The 20,107-nt window shown below is 37.2% G+C and overlaps 1 protein-coding gene across 3 annotated transcripts in view; it reads left to right on the top strand.

The window, feature by feature from the left end:
* The window catches only part of AP4E1 (adaptor related protein complex 4 subunit epsilon 1), a 69,387-nt gene that overhangs the window by 22,394 nt on the left and 26,886 nt on the right, over nucleotides 1–20,107 (top strand). For all 3 annotated transcript variants that reach the window (XM_061428775.1, XM_061428774.1, XM_061428776.1), the window contains 6 exons: nucleotides 6,032–6,154; nucleotides 6,258–6,367; nucleotides 10,581–10,709; nucleotides 12,021–12,144; nucleotides 12,252–12,370; nucleotides 17,339–17,641. In XM_061428775.1, the coding sequence (XP_061284759.1) occupies nucleotides 6,032–6,154; nucleotides 6,258–6,367; nucleotides 10,581–10,709; nucleotides 12,021–12,144; nucleotides 12,252–12,370; nucleotides 17,339–17,641 (908 nt within the window). The remainder of the gene's footprint in view (nucleotides 1–6,031; nucleotides 6,155–6,257; nucleotides 6,368–10,580; nucleotides 10,710–12,020; nucleotides 12,145–12,251; nucleotides 12,371–17,338; nucleotides 17,642–20,107) is intronic.

Below are 20,107 nucleotides of genomic sequence, written 5' to 3'. Positions count from 1 at the left end.
GAGGCAAGTTACAGGGTACTGTGGAGCATATGGCAGCTATTCTTAGTTGAGCAGAAGGATAAGGAAGGCTTTTCTCAAAAAGTGATACTTAAGAAGACAACTAAAGGTTGAATTTGAGATAGATAAGAATATATAGATATGGAATAATGAACTTTGTAATGAAGAGACAGCAGCTATTTATGTTAAACACAATTTTAAAAAGTCTTTTAGTGATAGGAAACAAGAGTAAAATGGCGGAGGAGGGAGAAGAACTGAGAAAAGTAACTAGTCGTAATAGCCAGAGGGAAGAACTCTCAAGATCAGCTTGAGAAAGCTTATTGAAGAAAGTGGGATATTTTGAGGTATTTAAGAGATAGAAGTAAAACACTTTGAATTTTGCCTACTGTGGAGATGAGCAGTAGAAGAGGTATTGAAAAATACAACTCAGATGAGAAGTCATTTCTTAGTCTGGTGAAATACCATGAAATAGGGGATAGAGAGGAGTATTTGTTCTTTCAGGCAATGATAAACTGCAAATCTTAAAGAATAATGGTTGTAGAAACATAGAGTAGACTAGAGGGTAGAAGTTGAACTGGTTTTAACTGTAATAAAACTGAAGAAAGGATTGAAGAAAGGATTGCATCTGTAAGACTAGTATAGAAAATGTAATGTACATGTTAGTGAATTGGGATAGTAAATTTTGAAGGATAGATTTATGTTTTGCATGTATAAATGGTAGTTAAGGTAACAAGCATGGTATTCATTTGTTCAACCAGTATTTATTGAATTCCTACAAAACAAAACCTTAAACTAGATACAGATTGAGGAAAGAGTTGATTTACTTACATATTCCTCCCTGCTAAATGTGGAAGATTAAAGGAAAAATAAGGTAGACACAGGCCCTGCCCTTCTAAGTGTTTAGTATAATGGACAGTTGATGGCATCTAGGATCTTATTGGGACTTACCAGGTGGCGCTAGTGGTAAAGAACCCGCCTGCCAATGTAGGAGATGTAAGAGACTGCAGGTTCGATCTCAGGGTCGGGAAGATCCCCTGGAGGAGGGCATAGCAACCCACTCCTGGATTCTGGAGAATCCCATGGACAGAGGAGCCTGGTGGGCTACAGTCTGTACGGTCGCAGAGAGTCAGACATGACAGCAACTTAGCACGCACACAGGATCTTATTATGTAATGAGAAGAATAAGGCATCAGAGGTAAGGATGATCCTTATTGAGGCGGGTGGTTTGGCTAGGAGCTGTCGGAATAATCCAAAGTAGTGTCAGAATTTTTCCAGGCAGCTAAAGTAAATTAAAAATTGTTTGAGATATAATTATTTTATTGGATAGGTAATATATGCACGTGGTTCAGAAATCAAAAGGTATGAAAGGGTATACAGTGGACAGTAAAGTGTCCCTTCAACCCTTATCACCTACTCCTGTAGATAACTGCTGTTACCTGTTCCTTTCCATTTAGAGAATACTATATACCTGAGGAAATAGTTTTAATGTTCTCCATTAGGACATCCTTCTTTTATTAAGATTGACGAGACCAATGCTAACAATTTGTTTCTTTGTAGTCTACTGGTCCAGTGTTTAACTTTGCCAGAGAAACTTAGTTTCTGTTGTTTTCTTTTTTCCTTTATTTACTTCTCTTTGTTCTGCATTTCCCCCCATACTTGTACCAATACAGTTTATAGCTTACATTTATCAGTGGTAGAGTATTCTCTAGTAAACTTAATATAAATATTTTATTGCTTAAACATATCAGTATTAAATTATAAACTTCATAAGGACCGGGACTATCTCTGTCTTATTGGCTAGCATATCCCAGTATCTGGCACTGGGTTAATCAGTGAGTAATATGTTTTAATTGAATTAATAGAAGAGAAAGTTATTTTACTTTTGATCAGTTATCTCATTGGGTTTCAGTCCAAACCATATTTTAATTAAAGTTTCATTTTTATAACTTACCTTAGTGTCAAAGGAAGAAATTAATCGTATCAGAGGCATTTAGAGTGTATCTGCTATGTGCCAGGTGTTGTAAAGTGATGTAGAGGATATGAGGAAGTATAAAATGTAAGCTTTGCCTTCAAGGAGTTTACAGTATAATGGAGGAGATAACTTATATATGAAGGCATAATACCAGTATAAGGCAGAATGTAAAGGGGGAGGTAAAGGGAATAAATATACAGGATTCCAGAGGTGGTTAAGATCACTGTGGGCTTCAGGGCACTTAAAGATTTATTGATGTAATAGGACCTTGAAAGATAGGATTGAGATAGCCAGAAAGGAGGTTAAAAGCAGTTCTAGGCAAAGGGAACATGAAAGAAGGTGCAGAAGTGGGGGTGTTTAAAACCCCCCACTGTTTCAGAAAACTGACTTGCCAGCTTGATTGGACAGTTAATAGTGGGAGCAGTGGGAAGGGTATATTGCGGACGTCCTCCTATGGTAGCCACAGAGTTTGGATTGTATAAATATGGAGATATGGGATAGTTTTGGGCAGGAAACTGATAAGATGAGAAGGACATTTTTAGTAAACTATTTAGTAAACTGAGAGATAATATAAAATGAAATACAAGGGATAGAACCATTGAAAGTAGATAGAAGTACTTTAGGTGTACTCTACCCACTAAGTACACCTAAAAACTTTGAACATTATATGTAAAATAAACACATGAGATTCTGAAACGTGGATAAATGAAGGTAGACTGATTAGGGACATTGGCATGTAAGGAATGACTCCAAGGTTAGTACCCTGGGTTTTCTTTTTGCCTTGTATGCCCCAAACTGGTTACTGGAGAGCCAGCAGTCTGAAAATGCCAACAGGTGCAGATAAAAATGCCCTGAAAAAAGCCTACTCTCTAGCCAGAGGACTCAGGCAAAAAGGGCAGACTAGCAAGATGGAAGACTTTTAGACAATAGTTTTTCTATTGCAGTCAAGCACCACATAGAAAAAACTATGGACTACCCAGAGCAGCAAAGGCTGAATGAAGAATCAAGATTTCCATCCTCATCAGGTATAATGAGGTACCCCAACCCTCCCATGGAGCTCGGTGGTGAAGACCAAGAGGGCAGCTGCAGTTTGATCCCTGCCGTATGTCAAGAGGGACCCTCCCTGGCATTGCCAGTGGAGATGATGTGGGAAGCCTGGCTTTTACATCATCAAGGAACAGAGAACAGTTGAGGTACCCCTCCCATCTTTCCTGGGGTGGTGGTAGAGGAAACTTAGTAGAGTGACAGGGCTTTTTCTACTGGTCCGGTACACTAGAGTCACTCCGTTGTTCTCAGTACAGGTCACATCGGGAGCAGTACTGGGGTGCCCCTTCCTCTCCCAGACAGGGTACCCTCATCCCCCATCCAGAAGGATGCAGCATCCCCTGCCATTCCAAGTGTTAAAGGAAGCAGAATGGAGAAAGTGGACTACCACCCTCATTGGCTGGTACCCCCATCTCCTTGCCAGAGTGGTGACAGTAGATAACTTATTTAAAATGTAAGTAAAGTCTAGTCTGAAGGATAGAGTAATCAGTAGAATTCCTCAAATTTTGTACATAATCCTACCCAAAATATCTGTGATAAAGCCACAGTGTGTCACAAATGTTAGGACATTATTAATTTGGTAATTTTTACTTAATGATATTTTGGTTAGGACCTAGGTTGCTTTGGAGGAGTAAGCAAAACTCCACATTGCATTTTTTCCTTTAGAAGTCCTCAGAGGCACTTTCGTTTTAACCACTGCAGTGAGGAGACAGTGGAGTGACTGCTTTTTTATCTGTGGACTTAGACTTTTGTAGAGTTGGAGTATAAACAGTCTTAAAATCTCTAAATGATTTTAAAATAATTTAAAAACCTATTTTTAATCGATGGGGTCACAAAGAGTCGGACACGACTGAGCGACTTCTGAGTCTGTGTGTATGCCTAAGTTGACAAATAAGTGTATTTTTTGAACTATTAATTTTATTCTATACCTAAACTAGCAGTTCTTTTAGGTTTTGTGTAGGTCGTATAGGTTTCTGTCATATATTCTCCTTTTTTTTTAACCTTTAACAATGTAATTGTACACCTAAAACTAATAATTTTATATATCAGTTATATCTCAAAAAATATAAAAATCATCCTTAGTTCACAGTTTACAAAGATAGGCTGAAGGCTGGGTTTAATGGTATTTTGCCTAGTCCTGCCTTAGTTGATTAGTTAATTGACCAAGGCTTTCTCTGTTTACTTCATGAAGTCATAAAGTCAACTTTTTGAAAAAATTTTTCTTTGAAAACAAATCTATTAAAAAAAATAATTTTATTTACTGTTTTGGCTATGCTGGGTCTTTATTGCTGTGAGGGCTTTTATCTAGTTGCTGGGAGTGAGGGCTGCTCTTCAGTTGCTGTGGGAGGGCTTACGATCATGGTGGCTTCCCTTGGGGAGCACAGGCTCTGGGGTGCATGGGCTTCAGTAGCTGGGGCATGTGGGCTCAGGACTTGCAGTTCCTGGGCTGTGGAGCACAGGCTCAATAGTTGTGGCGCAGGGGCTTAGTTATTCTGCAGCATGTAGTCTTCCTGGGCCAGGGGTTTGGTAGGCACATTCTTTACCACGGAGCTACTGGGGAAGTCCAAAGTCAACTCTTTTTCATAGCACAGAGTAAAGACTTTACAGCATAATCTCTGCAAAGATCTTTTTAGGTTCAGTTGACTTTATAGGTTTTCCTTTAATTAAAGTCTATTCACTTCTTAAAGAGATGTTTATTTCTTAAAAAATGCTTATTTCTAATTTCTTTTCTCTCCTTATTTAGAAAGTATTTATTTTAGTAAAACTTTTTACCCAAAATGTTTATGTGTATCAGTTGATAGGCAACTTAGCAGTGTAAAAAACATAGCTAGTTGAATATTCAGGCTCTATTTTATATCTTGTACACGAATAAATGATTATTGTGTTTTAAACTTTTGGAAAAAGAGCAGGAGTGATTCTTTCAAAGATATGATATTCTTCAACCGTGTGTGTTAGTTGCTTAGTTGTGTCTGACTCTTTGCAACCCAATGGACTGTAGCCTGCCAGGCTCTTCTGTCCATGAGATGGATTCTCCAGGGCAAGAATACTGGAGTGGGTTGCCATTCTCTTCTCCAGGGGATCTTCCTGGCCCAGGGATCAAACCGGGGTCTCCTGCATTGCAGGCAGATTTCTTTACCATCTAAGCAACCAAGGAAGCCCTCAGTTGAACTGTTTTTAAGTCTGCTTATTTTGTTTAATGGTGCCTAAATTATTCTTCTTTACCATGACCAAGCTCCAGCTCTTTCACTCTTGATCTTTAAGAGAGTTTGAAAAATATTTTAGTGTCCATTTTAATCATCTGTTATAGTTATCTGATCTTTGATGAGACTAGAAAATCAAATTTGAACACTATCAAGATGTCAGTAGGTTTTCTATAACCTTGGAGGTTAATTTTTAAGTTAATTTTTAAAAAGTGACTTGAGTTTTGAGTATAAAAATTTTGAAATAAATGCTAGAGCACCCTAAAATGATTATATTGAACTAAACCACAAAGAGTTGGACACAACTGAGCAACTGAACTGAACTGAAACCACATGGAAATAAACTACATATCCAGTTTTTGTGTATAAGTGGTAGAAACTGCCTGAGAATAACTTATTTTGAAGCATTCAAGGCGTGTTGGAAGTATCTATTTATATAGGAGTAATGAATATATTACTTACGTGCCCATTAGAATGTGAATTTCTTGAGGGTAAGGGTGTTTGTCTCTGCTGTATCCATACTAGTAGAACAATGTCTGACTCATAGGAGGTTTCAGAAAATACTTGTTGCATGGATGAATATATCATTCTTATCTTTTAATATATATAGTTCTCTCTAAATTGTACTGTGGCAACATAATCCTAACAACCGTATAAAGCCTGAAAATAGTAAAATTCTTATCTTTGAAAAATTTCCATAAGATTTTTGACTAAAACTGACCTTCTGATTAGTTTGTTTTGTTAGGAGTTCTGCACAGATACATTTTTTATTATGGCTTACTATGATCTCTGAAGTTATAATATTTTATTTTTCTAGCTATTCTGTTTGAATGTGTACATACAGTCTATTCTATTTATCCTAAATCGGAATTGCTTGAGAAGGCTGCCAAATGCATTGGAAAGTTTGTTCTGTCACCTAAAATAAATCTCAAATATTTAGGTAAGATGATTGGTTCTTTTGATGGAAATTACCAAGAGAGCTTTTTGAAATTTTCTGAATATTTATTTTAAGTCACTTTATGTTATTTAATCTTTGTTTCTAGGACTGAAGGCTCTTACCTATGTTATCCAACAGGATCCCACTCTGGCTCTTCAACATCAGATGACAATAATTGAATGCTTAGATCATCCTGATCCCATTATTAAAAGAGAGGTAAACTGGTATTTTGAGTAGTGTATGTGAAATGTTAAAATTTTTAAACATTTTGTTGGTCTTATGGAGAGAGATGAAAATTATGGGCATGTGCACACGTGTGTATTTTAACTTTTGAATGCATTTTATTTTTTCTACTGAAGTTTAAGGGACTTTTCTAAAAAGTACTTGTATCAATAACCACAAGAATGGTTTTAAATTGTGAGTTGGAGAAGTTAGGAAGGTGTAACTAGGTGGTGGTAATGGTAAAGAACCCCCGCTGCCAATGCAGGAGACGTAAGAGACATGAGTTTGATCCCGGGTCAGGAAGATCCCCCAGAGGAGGGCATGGTAGCCCACTCCAGGATTCTTACCTGGAGAATCCCGCGGACAGAAGAGTCTGGCGGGCTACAGTCCATAGGGTTGCAAAGAGTTGGACGCAACTGAAGTGACAGCACACATGCATGCACACACCTGTGTAGGATCCCTTATCAAGGAATCTTACTGGTCCAAGGGTTGTGTCAATAGAAGACCAGAATTCTATTTCCAGTTCTTCCTATTAGTATAATTTTAAGACATAATTTATGATAATTAATTTTTTTCATTATTTTCCTTGACATCTATAAAATGGGCTACTCTATTCCTTATTGAATCTGTAAGAATGTTGATAGAATTAATAAAGATAGGGACTTCCCTGGAGTTTCAGTGGTTGGGACTCCATGCTACTGCTGCAGGGGCACAGGTTCAGTCTCTGCTCAGGGAGTTAAGATCCTACATGCTGCATGGTGTGGCCAAAAAATAAAAAGAATTAGTAAAGATATCCCTGAACTGTTTTGAACTTCTTGGAAGGAAAGGTGTATAAATCTACTTAATTTTTTTCAACTTTTTCCTTTTATAAAATTGCTTCATTATCTGCTTGGGTGTTCTAGATAGATCTGGTAATTCTCATGTACAGACATGATTCTATACCTTCATTTAAAATGGTTTATGGGACCTAATTAAGAAGAGTGATTGTTTTATTTCTGATTTTAAAAATAATGAAGATAAAAAGATAAATTCTAGTAAACATCTAAATTATTTAAAAGCAATGAATTAAAAGTTCATTGAAAGAACATTATTGCATTGAATAATATGAATGTTGAATTCTAAAGGTACTATTTTTGAAATAATGTTTCTGAGAAATTGCCATCTACATATATGCAATATATATGCATATATATTTTGGATTCATATTTTTGATCTTCTAAAAAATAGTTACCTGCCTTGAATGAATCCAGAAAGTTTATGGATAATTTCTATGTGTAGACATTGTAGAAAAATGCAAAGATGCCAAGGGACAGTAACAAATAATTATATGACTCTTCTACTTTGAATGGATACAGAGCATGCATTTTCTTTGTGTGGTTAAGTAGTATGTTGAACAGGGTTGACTTGGGTACAGTTTTCTTAGTTCTGTGCTTAATTATTGGGATTTAATTTAAAAATGAGAGTTAAAGAGAAACAGAGAACTTCTAAAATTATCAGGTCTGGTCTGCAGTGAGAAAAGTAGTTTGAATTCTTTGGGGAGGATACTGAGCATCAGTGGTGCCCAAAGAAGGCACTGTAGTACTGTTTCCTTAATTCCACTGTCATATCTAACCTCCATCAGTAATTATGTGGCAAGAACTTTGGTCCTGGGGTATGGAGTGACCTGTTGCTTGGGTCTGGGATGCTCTTTTACCTGATTGTATTACCTTTCTTTCATAACAAGACAAAAGAAAGCATGAGGGAGTTAATAGAAAAGACCTTCCGCCATGCAATTCCTAATACAATGCCCCATTCAGTCCTGGAAACGCTAAGTTTCATAGTCTTAGAGTAGGAATTAAATTTGGTGTACATTATCTTAAAATACATGGCTTACAGAGCCTACAGGAAGGATGTCTGAAACAGCTTTGTAAGTGGAAAGCTAGTGATGGGGGATCTATGTATTTATAGATTTTAAATGGTGTTAAGGATTAACTGGAACAGTTTAAAAAAAAAATTCAAAATCTGTTATCCTTTGTACTTGAAGTCCTGGGTATAAGGATTGAAAAATTAGGAAGAACCCTAAAGAAATCTGAACAGATTTAACAAGTAGGGTACATAGAAATTCTCTTACAGCTAATATTGTTGATCCTGAAATGCTAGTAAAGGATGCTTTCTTATTGCTGCCTTTTGTTTCATACTGATTCTGGGAACTATGATATTTGTGGAACCTTAATATAGGGCCTCAGAAAGCCAGGTAAATGGGAGTTTACTTTGGTAATGGTTTTTCTTCATCTTACTTGAGGCAGCAAGAGGTGTATTCCTCAGCACTGAGGAGCCATAAAACAATTCTTCCTTGATACCTGAGATTCTGAAAGTAGGCCTTGCTGCACTTTGAAGTGCTCGCGCTACCTTATCCATCCATGACAGACCATTTAGCATATTCAAAAGCAGAGACATTACTTTGCCAACAAAGGTTCGTCTAGTCAAGGCTATGGTTTTTCCTGTGGTCATGTATGGATGTGAGAGTTGGACTGTGAAGAAGGCTGAGCGCCAAAGAATTGATGCTTTTGAACTGTGGTGTTGGAGAAGACTCTTGAAAGTCCCTTGGACTGCAAGGAGATCCAACCAGTCCATTCTGAAGGAGATCAGCCCTGGGATTTCTTTGGAAGGAATGATGCTAAAGCTGAAACTCCAGTACTTTGGCCACCTCGTACGAAGAGTTGATTCATTGGAAAAGACCCTGATGCTGGGAGGGATTGGGGGCAGGAGGAGAAGGGGACGCCAGAGGATGAGATGGCTGGATGGCATCACTGACTCGATGGACGTGAGTCTCAGTGAACTCCGGGAGTTGGTGATGGACAGGGAGGCCTGGTGTGCTGCGATTCATGGGGTTGCAAAGAGTTGAACACGACTGAGCAACTGATCTGATCTGATCTGACAGATCCACTCAAGTGCACTTTTCTGTTTGGGAAGTATGGAAAAGCATTTTGGAAGACTGGATTTTTGTATATGTATGTATACAAAAATCCAGTCTTCCAAAATGCTTAAACACACACATGCATAGTATGCAGGCATGTGTAATGTAGGCTTAGATGCTTTCTCCTTGGAAGGACAGTTATGACCAACCTAGACAGCATATTAAAAAGCAGAAATATTACTTGGCCAACAAAGGTCCATCTAGTCAAGGCTCTACTTTTTCCAGTGGTCATGTATGGATGTGAGAGTTGGACTATAAAGAAAGCTGAGCACCAAAAAATTGATGCTTTTGAACTGTGGTGTTGGAGAAGACTCTTGAAAGTCCCTTGGATTGCAAGGAGATCCAACCAGTCCATCCTAAAGGAGATCAGTCCTGGGTGTTCATTGGAAGGACTGATGTTGAAGCCGAAACTCCAGTACTTTGGCCGCCTGATGCCAAGAGCTGACTTATTTGAAAAGACCCTGATGCTGGGAAAGGTTGAGGGCAGGAGGAGAAGGGGACGACAGAGGATGAGATGGCTGGATGACATCACCGACTCAATGGACGTGAGTTTGGGTAAACTTCAGGAGCTGGTGATGGACAGGGAGGCCTGCTGTGTTGCAGTCCATGGGGTTGCAAAGAGTTAGACATGACTGAGCAACTGAACTGAATTGAAGAAGCTGTTACATTTTTAGAAAATAGGTTATAAATCTTTTAACTTTTTGGTGTTTGCATGGCCTGTCAATGTAGAGATGTCAGATCATAATTATCTGTATCAGTCGAAGGGTTTTAGACTTTTGAATTGATTATAATTCCTTTTTTTCAACAATGGTTTTACCTTTCTTAAGTTCTATTCTGGTTAAAATGTGTATTTCTTGAGTGCCCGTTAACTGCCCAGTAAAGCTACATAAAAGTGGAAGAACCAACTATTAAAAACCTTTGAAAGTGAAAGTCACTCAGTCATGTCCAACTCTTTGCAACCCTATGGACTGTACTGTCAATGGAAATCTCTAGGCCAGAATACCGGAGTGGGTAGCCTTTCTCTTTTCCAGGGAATCTTTCGAACCCAGGTCTTTGGCATTGCAGATGGATTCTTTACCAGCTGAACCACCAGGGAAGCCCAAGAATACCGGAGTGGGTAGCCTACCCCTTCTCCAGGGGATCTTCCCAAACCAGGAATCAAAGCGGGGTATAAACCTTTATGTTACAGTATTTATTGGGATTATCATGCATAGTTTTATAATACTGCTTTTGTTTTTCTTTCTTAAATAGACTCTGGAACTTCTTTACAGAATTACTAATGCACAGAATATAACAGTGATTGTCCAGAAAATGCTTGAATATTTACATCAGAGCAAAGAAGAATATATTATCGTCAATTTGGTTGGAAAAATAGCTGAGCTGGCTGAGAAATATCTTTTGGGCCCTGAGTCATAAAACACTTTTTAGTTACACAGTGACTTTATTTATTTATTTTTCAAAAAATAAATGTTTTTCCTTTTTTTTTAACTAAAATTTTTTTTATCACCAAAAACGTTTTGTATTGAGGTAGAGCCGATTAACAATGTTGTGATAGTTCAGGTGAACAGTGAAGAGACTCAGCCATATACATGTACATGTATCCATTCTCCCTCAAACCCCCGTCCCATCCAGGCTGGCACGTAACATTGAGCAGAGTTCCATGTGCTATACAATAGTGTTTTGCTTGTTATCCATTTTAAATATAGCAGTGTGTTACACAGTGACTTTAAAATGATTGGTATAGACATAGTCACTTGTAGGTTGAATTCAGAGGCCCAGCAATAACTTCCATTCCTGATGTTCAAGCCTTTCTTATTGTTAAAAACAAAAAGTTGTGTAGACTTCCTGGGCGATAACTTTTTTCCTGTTTCTTTTTATTCTACTGGGCCGTATTATCAACAGGAGTATACAGGAATCTCTTGACTCTTCTTTTATCCCTCCTTGTCTTTGACTTTACTTCCTACTCAGTTTCTTTCCTGAGTAAAAGTTCTTGTTGTTTGAGGGAGATTGGTGAGGATATCAGTATGCTAAAATTCAGCCTTTACATGATTGCTTATACTGGGAATGGTCACAAACTCCATTTACGTGTTACTTTTCTTCACATTTGTTTTTAAAAACTCAGAGGAACTTTACAGGCCCCAAGGTTACTCAACATTCTTTTTAAGATGTTTGTTGTTTAAATCTAAGATCGAATGAATGAATGAGTAATGTCAGTCAAATTATCTTGGAATGCTTAAGTATAGTTTTGTCCTGGCCAGTGCTATAGCCCTGGCTAGCAGAATGGTAGAATTTTAGAACTGAAGAGGAACAGATTAGAAAAGAGGGTAAACAATTGTTCAGAAAGACATATCACAACACTTAACCTTTCTGAAGTGCATATCATTTTCCATTATGTATTTGTCCACAGTCAGCTGGAATATTTCTTTCAGTTATTTCACATTTAATTGAGTGCCTATTGTGTCCAAAATATGGTGCTAGATAAAAAAAAGCAACATGAATTGGTTTACTAAGTTTACTAAATAAGCTTTACTGAACACCTATTTTACACAAAGCTAGAGTATAGAAAAATTTATTGGCAGAAGTTAAAATTATAAATGCCAAACTGGGATGAATTGAGGGTTATTTTTGCAAAGATTGATTCAGGAAGGGTAATTTTAATAACTGGCATTTGGAAGTGTACTTGTTCTTAACACTGTGGACACATATGCTCCTGATAACGCGTGGTTTATTCAGACAATGAATGCTGTATTTTCAGTGGGAGGAGATGTGATGCATCCTGATATTCCCAATAACTTTCTGAGACTGCTAGCAGAAGGTTAGTAAACTATTGCATTCTGTAAAGATATTAAAATTAAATGTTTTTATTACAGAGTCCTTGGAGAATTTAATGGAAATTAAAATGGTATATCAATTCCTTTGTAGGTTTTGATGATGAAACAGAAAATCAACAACTAAGACTTTATGCAGTTCAGTCTTATCTTACTTTACTAGATGTGGAAAATGTGTTCTATCCACAGAGATTTCTTCAAGTTATGAGTTGGGTAAGCAAAGTACATTGACTCATAAATGTTTATAATATTATTTTTTATAAAGACAAATACTGATAATGTATTTCTTCAGAAATCATTTATTTCAGATCTGTTAACTCCTTCAGCTGCCGATTTTCTTTCCCAGTGGCTACCTTCTATCACTTACCTATTTACTTGTGTATTCATTCTCTCTGCCCTCTCACTTGAATAGTCTTTTAAATATGGGTATTTATTTAGATGCCTGTCTGTATACAATGCATTTGTTGTGAATCTGTATATGAATATGTGAATACTCATGAAGCTGTGGTATGCTAGCTTTCTATTGTTGCATAATCATGTTACCACAAACTTAAAACAGCATACATTTGTTATCTCACAGTTTCTGTGGGTTAGGAGCTCAGGTATGGCTTAGCTGGGTTTTCTGCTTAAGGCTTTTTAAGGGTGCAATCCAGGTGTCCCTTGGGGCTACTGTTTCATCTGAAACTTGATTAGTAAAGGATCTGCTTCCAGGCTCACATGTGGTTGTTGGCAGAAATCAGTTTTTTGTAGCTCTAAGGCTGAAGGTTTGATGTTCGGACTGTTGACTGTTGGCTGCCCTTGGCTCCAAGAGTTGTCCTCAATTTCTTGCCATGTGGGCCTCCCAACATGGAGGCTTGCTTCATCAAAGCCTGCAAGGGAGATCATCTCTTTGCAAAGTGAGGTTACAATTTTGTAGAGTATAAGGCTTACATAATCATATACATCCTGTCACCTTCGTATATTCTTTCCTGTGCATGTGAGTGAGCATTTCTGTAGGAGGAGATTTGGAGAAGTGCATCTCTGGGTCATAGGATGTTCACACTTTAATATTTTATGGTTTTGTCAAATGTTAGTATGTTAAATTAAATTTTACCCAGACTTTTATGTAAGAATTCTTTTCTCATCTATGAGAAAGGTGAAAAAGTGGCATAATAAATACCCCTGTACTGTTCATCTAGATTCCCAGTGAATGTTTTTAGCCACCTTGCTTTACTTTATCTACATCTCTATATATAGCTGCTTCCCCTATAAAAGAATTCAATATAACTCTCCCAAGAGTCACATTCTAGATAACCATAAAACCATTATTGCAACTGAAAAACATGACCTTAATTCATTAATGTCACCCAATATACAGTCCATATTCATATTAATCCAGTTATTCAAAAAATGTCTCTTATGACTATTTTTCCATTCCTCCTTACCCCATATCCAGTCAAGGTTCACAAATTGCATTTAGTTTTTCTTTTAGCCTCTGTATTTTACAGTGATCCTCAGGGTTTTTTTTGTTTGTTTTTTTGTTTTCATGACATTGTTATTTTTTTTGGATGAATACTTGTAGAAAGTCCAGCATTCTGAATTGGACTATGTCTGGTTCAGGTAAACATTTTTAGCAAGAATACAACATTGTCAATATGTACTTCCCATTACATCATATCAGGATGCATATAATATCAGTTCCTCCAATTATTGGTGATTGTTAATGTCTTTGGTTAAGATGGTGATCTTCATATTCTCTCCATTGTAAAGGTACCATTTCTTCTTACTGATTTAGAACTAATCTGTGAGGTGATTCTATGAGACTGTGTGAGCATCTGTTCTTCAGCTGTCTTTTATCAATGGTTTTAGCATTGATAATCTTTGCCTAAATTGATTGCTGTATTTGGTAGCCATTTGTATATGTTCATATATTTAGAGTGTTTCTTTTTCTACAGCATACAAATCCTGTCCCTGTTTTGTTAGATTTATACTTAGATACAGATGGTCCCTGATTTAAGATAGTTCAGGTTAGGGTTAGGGTTCTGGCGATGCGAAAGTGATACAAATTTAGGAGAAACTTCAAATTCTTTATTTTGAATTGAAGTATAGTTGATTTACAGTATTAATATTATATCAGTTTTAAGTGTACAGCATGTTGATTCTTTCTTTTGCAAATTATATTCCATTAAGGTTATTATAAGATTATGGGTCTAATTTCCTGTACTATTCAGTACATCCTTGTTGCTTACCTAGTTCATACTTTGTAGTTTGTATCTCTTAATCCCTTATACCTAACTTGCTCCTTCCCCCTTCCCTCGTTCCACTGGTAACCACTGGTTTGTTTTTTTTTATTATTTATTTTATTTTATTTTATTGAATATAGTTGATTTACAGTGTGTGTTAATTTCTAGCATACAGCAAAGTGATTCAGTTATACATATACTGCTACTGCTACTGCTAAGTCACTTCAGTCGTGTCCGACTCTGTGCGACCCCATAGATGGCAGCCCACTAGGCTCCCCCGTCCCTGGGATTCTCCAGGCAAGAACACTGGAGTGGGTTGCCATTGCCTTCTCCAGTGCATGAAAGTGAAAAGTGAAAGTGAAGTCGCTCAGTCGTGTCTGACTCTTCGCAACCCCATGGATTGCAGCCATTCTTTTCCATTATGATTTATTATAGGATTTTGAATATAGTTCCTGGTGCTATACAGTAGGACATTGTTATTTATCTGTTTTATATATAGTAGTTTGTATATGCTAATCCCAAATTCCTAAGTTATATCTCCCCTATCTCCTACCCCCTTTGATAACCATAAGTTTGTTTTCTCTACCTGTGAGTCTGTTTCTTAGATAAATTGGTTTGTGTCACATTTTAGATGCCACGTATAAGTGATATCATAGAGTATTTGTCTTTTTCTTTCTCACTTGCTTCACCTAGTATGATAATTTCTAGTTCCATCCATGTTGCTTTAAATAGCATTATTTCATTCTTTTTCATGGCTGAGTAGTATTCCATCGTGTGTGTGTGTGTGTGTGTGTGTGTGTGTATGTATGTGTGTGTGTGTATATATATATATATATATATATATATATATATATACATACACCATATCTTCTTTATCCTTTCAGTATGTCAGTGGACATTAGGTGGCTTCCATATCTTGGCTATTGTAAATAGTGCTGCACTGAACATTGGGATGCATGTATCTTTTCAAATTCTGGTTTCCTCTGGATATATATGCCCAGGAGTTAAGTTGCTAGATTATATGGCAGCTCTTTTGTATTTTTTAAAGAAACATCCATACTGTTTTCTGTAGTGGCTTCACCAATTTAAATTCCCGCCAGTCATGTAGAAGGGTTCCCTTGTCTCCACATTCTCTCCAGCATTTGTTATTTGTAGACTTTTTGAGAATACTCATTCTCACAGGTGTGAGGTAATATCTCACTGAGGTTTTTGATTTGCTTTTCTCTAATAATTAGTGATGTTGAGCATCTTTTCTTGTGCCTGTTAGCCAGCTTTATGTCTTCTTTGGAAAAATGTCTATTCAGGTCTTCTGCTCATTTTTTCATTGAGTTGTTTTGTTGATACTGAGTTGTATGGATTGTTTGTATATTTTGGAAATTAAGTCCTTGCTGGTTGCATTGTTTACAAATATTTTCTCCCATTCTGTAGGTTGTTTTTTCATTTTGTTGATTGTTTCCTTTAGTGTGCAAAAGCTTTTAAGTTTAATTAGGTCCCATTTGTTTATTTTTGCCTTAGTAGACAGAGCCAAGAAAATATCGTTACAATTTATGTTAAAGAATGTTCTTTTCTAGGAGTTGTATGATTCAGGTCTTACAATTAGATCATTAATCCATTTTAAGTTTAATTTTGTATATAATGTGAGGAAATGTTATAATTTTATCATTTTACATGTAGCAGTCTAGTTTTCCCAGCACCACTTATTGAAGAAACTGTTCCTTTCTCTATCCTATACGCTTGCCTCCTTTTTCATAGATTAGTGGTTTATTTCTGTATTTTGATCTTATACCTTGCTAAATTCACTTATTAATCTAGAATTTTTTTTTTTTGTAGATTTCTTGAGACTGTGTTAAGAATTTTTGCATCTCTGTTTATGAGGGATCTTCTTTTTTTTTTTTTTTTACTTTTTTTTGTTTTGTTTTTTCCCTACTCTTTGGGTTTAGTATCAAGGTCATACTGGCTTCATAGACTGTTTGGGAGTGTTCTTTCCTCATTTATGTAATGGAAAGATAGGGTGTTGTTTTGTCTTTAAGTGTCTTGAAAATTTCCTGTTGTCCTTCCTGTTACTGATTTTAGTTTGTTGTCAGAGAAAATACTCTTATGATTTCAGTTCTTTTAAGTCTCTTGAGGTTTATTTTATGGCCTAAGATATAGTCTGTCTTGTTAAATGTTCTGTGGGTGCTCGAAAAGTATCCTGCTTACTGTTGGGTGGTGTGTTCTATAGATGTTGATTAAATTCTTTTGGTGATGGTGTTGAGACCTGAATAAGTTAGATGTAGAAAAGAGAATGTGTAACATAGATCAGTGTTCCTCAAAGTCTCTTCTGTGGATCATCTGTATCAGAATCAGATGGTATTTGTTCAGAATGTGTATTGTAGATCCCCACCACAGACATACTAAATCAGATTATCTGGGAGTAGAGTCAGAAATCTGTATTTTTGTGAAACATTTCAGATGGCTCTTACGCATGCTAGTGTGTGGGAACCACTTGTTTAAATGGTTATTGGAAAATAGTAACAGAATGTGAAAGTGCTTGTAAAAACCAACATCCAATCCTGGAAGTTCAGAAGAAAGCTAACTTGTAAAGATATGATGCTTTATATATTGTTAATAATAAAGATGTGAAAGTCCTTCTTGTATTCACTTCCAGTTCATGGTGGTGGTGTTCAGTTGCTTAGTCGTATCTGACTCTTTGTGACCCTATGAACTGTAGCTCGCTAGGCTCCTCTGTCCATGGAACATTCCAGGCAAGAATACTGGAGTGGGTTGCCATTTCCTCCTCCCCAATTCATGGTGTAATTTTGACCTAAAATATGCAATTTTATTTTTAATAATTTTTTTACTGTGAGAATATGCTTAGTATAGATTAAATTTACTCTGCAGACACTTTGTTTAGATTTCTGAGTGTAATTGCTATCTAACTTGATGTTTGCATATATTCATTTCTTTGTTTTACTTACAGGTGTTAGGAGAGTATTCCTATCTCTTAAATAAGGAAACACCAGAGGAAGTTATAACCAAGCTCTACAAGTTACTTATGAATGACTCCATTTCTTCAGAAACAAAAGCCTGGATAATAGCTGCTGTGACCAAGTTGACACCCCAAGCACACTCTTCTAATATAGTTGAGAGATTAATCCAGGAATTTACCACATCTTTGGATACTTGCTTGAGACAGCATGCATTTGAATTAAAACACTTGCATGAGAATATAAAATTGATGAAGAGCTTACTTCCACTTGATAAGAGTTGTGAAGACATGGTGGTAAGACATCTGCATTCTGTCTTTTTAAGGGTTGCATTGTGTTTAAAAAGAATAATTCTTGCATTTGAGATATATCTATAATGTACCAAAATGTAATTTCTGTAGCGCTTAAGATGAAGGTTGGCGTTTTTCTCATGTTAGTGTGAGAGAGGATTTGAGAGCTTCTATTCAGTTGTTGTTGTTCAGTCGCTAAGTTGTGTCTGACTCTGCAACCCCATGAACTGCAGCACTCCAGGCTTCCTTGTCCTTCATTATCTCCCTGAATTTGCTCAAACTCATGTCTATTGAGTGAATGATGCCATCCAACCATCTCATCCTCTGTTGCCGCCTTCTCCTCTAGTTCAATAGTGATCCTAAATAGTAAGGAAGACTAATCTGTTCTGGAGAACTGCTGTGGAAGGGGTTTATATTCTGTGACAATCTCCTTTAACATATAATAATTTGAGAAATTAAAAATTTTATCTCCTTCAAACTTCTCTAATATATCATTTTATTATTACTCTCTTTGAGAATGTAAGAAAAAAATTTCTCCACTTTATTTTATGCATCTACCATCTAAATCTTTACTACTCTGGAACCTGATCACTCACCTTTCCTTCTCCCACCTGCTTTCAGCACCTGCCCTTTTAGGCAAAGCACTTAGTCACATTTCACTTTGAGTTCTCCCTCAGATTGGTGTAAATCTGAAAACTTCAAAGAGGAAGTCAGATTTTTCAGATTTTTATGTTAGATGTCATATTCTACAGGAGAGGATGGGCATTCCCACTAATTACGATTCAGATGGAGATGCAGGTTTGATCTCTGGCTGGGGAGATCCCCTGGAGGAGGAAATGTCATTCCAGTATTCTTGCCTGAAGAATCCCATGGACAGAGGAACCTGGCTATAGTCGATAGGATGGCAAAGAGTCGGGCATGACTGAGGTGACTGAGCACATTCATGGCTTGTATTCATTTTGAACCTTTGTTCATTAATTTTTTTCATTAGCTCCTCATGGGCAGAGGCCTTGGTTTAACATTCCTGAGGCTGTATGAATACATATGCTGTTAAGCTAGTTAGTAACTCTACTTCTTTTTCTATCTGAAAGATAATGATGATGACATAGCTTCATCTATTTAAGAATCTTACCAAAACAAAACTTTTCCAAATTCAGAGTGTGAGATGCCAATTAAATTTTTGAGAATTACCTGCATTTCTAAATTATCTGAGCTGGTTGTATGCTGCTGCTGCTGCTAAGTCGCTTCAGTCGTGTCCGACTCTGTTCGACCCCACAGATGGCAGCCCACCAGGCTCCCCTGTCCCTGGAATTCTCCAGGCAAGAACACTGGAGTGGGTTGCCATTTCCTTCTCCAATGCATGAAAGTGAAAAGTGAAAGTGAAGTCGGTCAGTCGTGTCTGACTCCCAGCGACCCCATGGACTGCAGCCTACCATGCTCCTCTGTCCGTGGGATTTTCTGGAGTGGGGTGCCATTTTCTCCAGAGCTGGTTGTATATACTTAGCTAAATCAGGAGAAGCAGATCTGTGGTTTCGGAGGTTGTTATTGCTGTATCCTCTTGTGTATCTTGTTTTCCTTTCTCACTTAATTTTCTCTTTTTCTCATTTTCCTCTTACTCTTTTTTCGTCTCTTTATTTCTTTTCATTTAACCTATCTATTCTTGTACTTTGTTGAAATTAAGTTAATATTCCACAGATTTGTGAAGAAACATTTCTAGGTAGAAAGGAATAAGTTCAGTTCAGTTTAGTTGCTCAGTCGTGTCCAACTCTTTGCGACCCCATGAACCACAGCATGCCAGGCCTCCCTGTCCATCACCAACTCCCGGAGTCTACCCAAACCCATGTGCATTGAGTTGGTGATGCCATCCAACCATCTCATCCTCTGTCGTCCCCTTCTTGTCATGCCCTCAATCTTTCCCAGCATCAGGGTCTTTTCCAATGAGTCAGCTCTTGGCATCAGGTGGCCAAAGTATTGGAGTTTCAGCTTCAACATCAGTCCTTCCAATGAACACCCAGGACTGATCTCCTTTAAGATGGACTGGTTGGATCTCCTTGCAATCCAAAGGACTTTCAAGAGTCTTCTCCAACACCACAGTTCAAAAGTGTCAATTCTTTGGTGCTCAGCTTTCTTTATAGTCCAACTCTCACATCCATACATGACCACTGGAAAACCATAGCCTTGACTAGACAGACCTTTGTTGGCAAAGTAATGTCTCTTTATCTAGGTTGGTCATAACTTTCCTTCCAAGGAGTAAGCGTCTTTTAATTTCATGGCTGCAGTCACCATTGGCAGTGATTTTGGAGCCCAGAAAAATAAAATCAGCCACTGTTTCCACTGTTTCCCCCTCTATTTGCCATGAAGTGATGGGACCGGATGCCATGATCTTAGTTTTCTAAATGTTGAGCTTTAAGCCAACTTTTTCACTCTCCTCTTTCACTTTCATCAAGAGGCTCTTCAGTTCTTTTTCACTTT

The sequence above is a fragment of the Bos javanicus genome, chromosome 10 (genome assembly GCF_032452875.1).
Source record: "Bos javanicus breed banteng chromosome 10, ARS-OSU_banteng_1.0, whole genome shotgun sequence".
NCBI lineage: Eukaryota > Metazoa > Chordata > Mammalia > Artiodactyla > Bovidae > Bos > Bos javanicus.
This window is presented reverse-complemented; position numbering and strand designations above follow the sequence as displayed.